Source organism: Varanus komodoensis, unplaced genomic scaffold (genome assembly GCF_004798865.1).
Source record: "Varanus komodoensis strain SLA01 unplaced genomic scaffold, ASM479886v1 scaffold27, whole genome shotgun sequence".
In the NCBI taxonomy this organism is placed as follows: domain Eukaryota; kingdom Metazoa; phylum Chordata; class Lepidosauria; order Squamata; family Varanidae; genus Varanus; species Varanus komodoensis.
The window spans coordinates 10,253,678-10,254,206 of NW_025335701.1; the positions used below are offsets into that span (position 1 = coordinate 10,253,678).

At 80.9% G+C, this 529-nt stretch overlaps 1 protein-coding gene across 1 annotated transcript in view; it reads left to right on the forward strand.

The window, feature by feature from the left end:
• Positions 1–289: 289 nt before the first annotated feature.
• Positions 290–529, forward strand: part of BCAR1 (BCAR1 scaffold protein, Cas family member) — a 35,380-nt gene continuing 35,140 nt past the window's right edge. Inside the window, exon 1 of the mRNA XM_044434208.1 lies at positions 290–403. Within this exon, the coding sequence (XP_044290143.1) occupies positions 392–403 (12 nt within the window). The 5' untranslated portion in view covers positions 290–391. The remainder of the gene's footprint in view (positions 404–529) is intronic.

Sequence of the window (529 nt, forward strand, 5' to 3'; positions counted from 1 at the left end):
GCGAGCGGAGGCGGGCACGCAGTGCCGGTGCCCAGCCCTCGGGAGCCGGCGGGCTCCGCGGAGCTGCTCTGCGGGTCGCGGGCGGGTCCGGCGCACGGCGGCGGACGACCCCAACCGGCCGCCCAGTGCCAGGCGGAGGCGCCCTGCTCCAGCCGGCCCTGGGCCCGGCGCGGCACCGCCTCCTCTGCTGGCGGCAGCCAATGGGGGCGGCGGCGGGGAGGGAAGGGGTGGGAGGCCCGCCCGCGCCGCCTCCTTTCCCAGAGCTCGCTCGGCCGCCGCCGCTGGCTTAGTCGTCGGCCCGGCTGCGACGGGAGTGCCGCCCGTGGATCATGCGTTAAGGCGCACGGCCGGGCACCGCGGCCGCGCCACTCGCGCGCGGCGGGCCGCGAAGATGAACTACCTGGTGAGCGAGGGCACGGCGCGGGGCGGGGGGGGCGAGGCGGGCGCCCGACCTGCCCCGCCGGGCGGGCAGCGGGGAGGAGGCGCCCCGTCCCCGCCGGCGAAGGGACGGGCTCTCCCGGGACCCTCC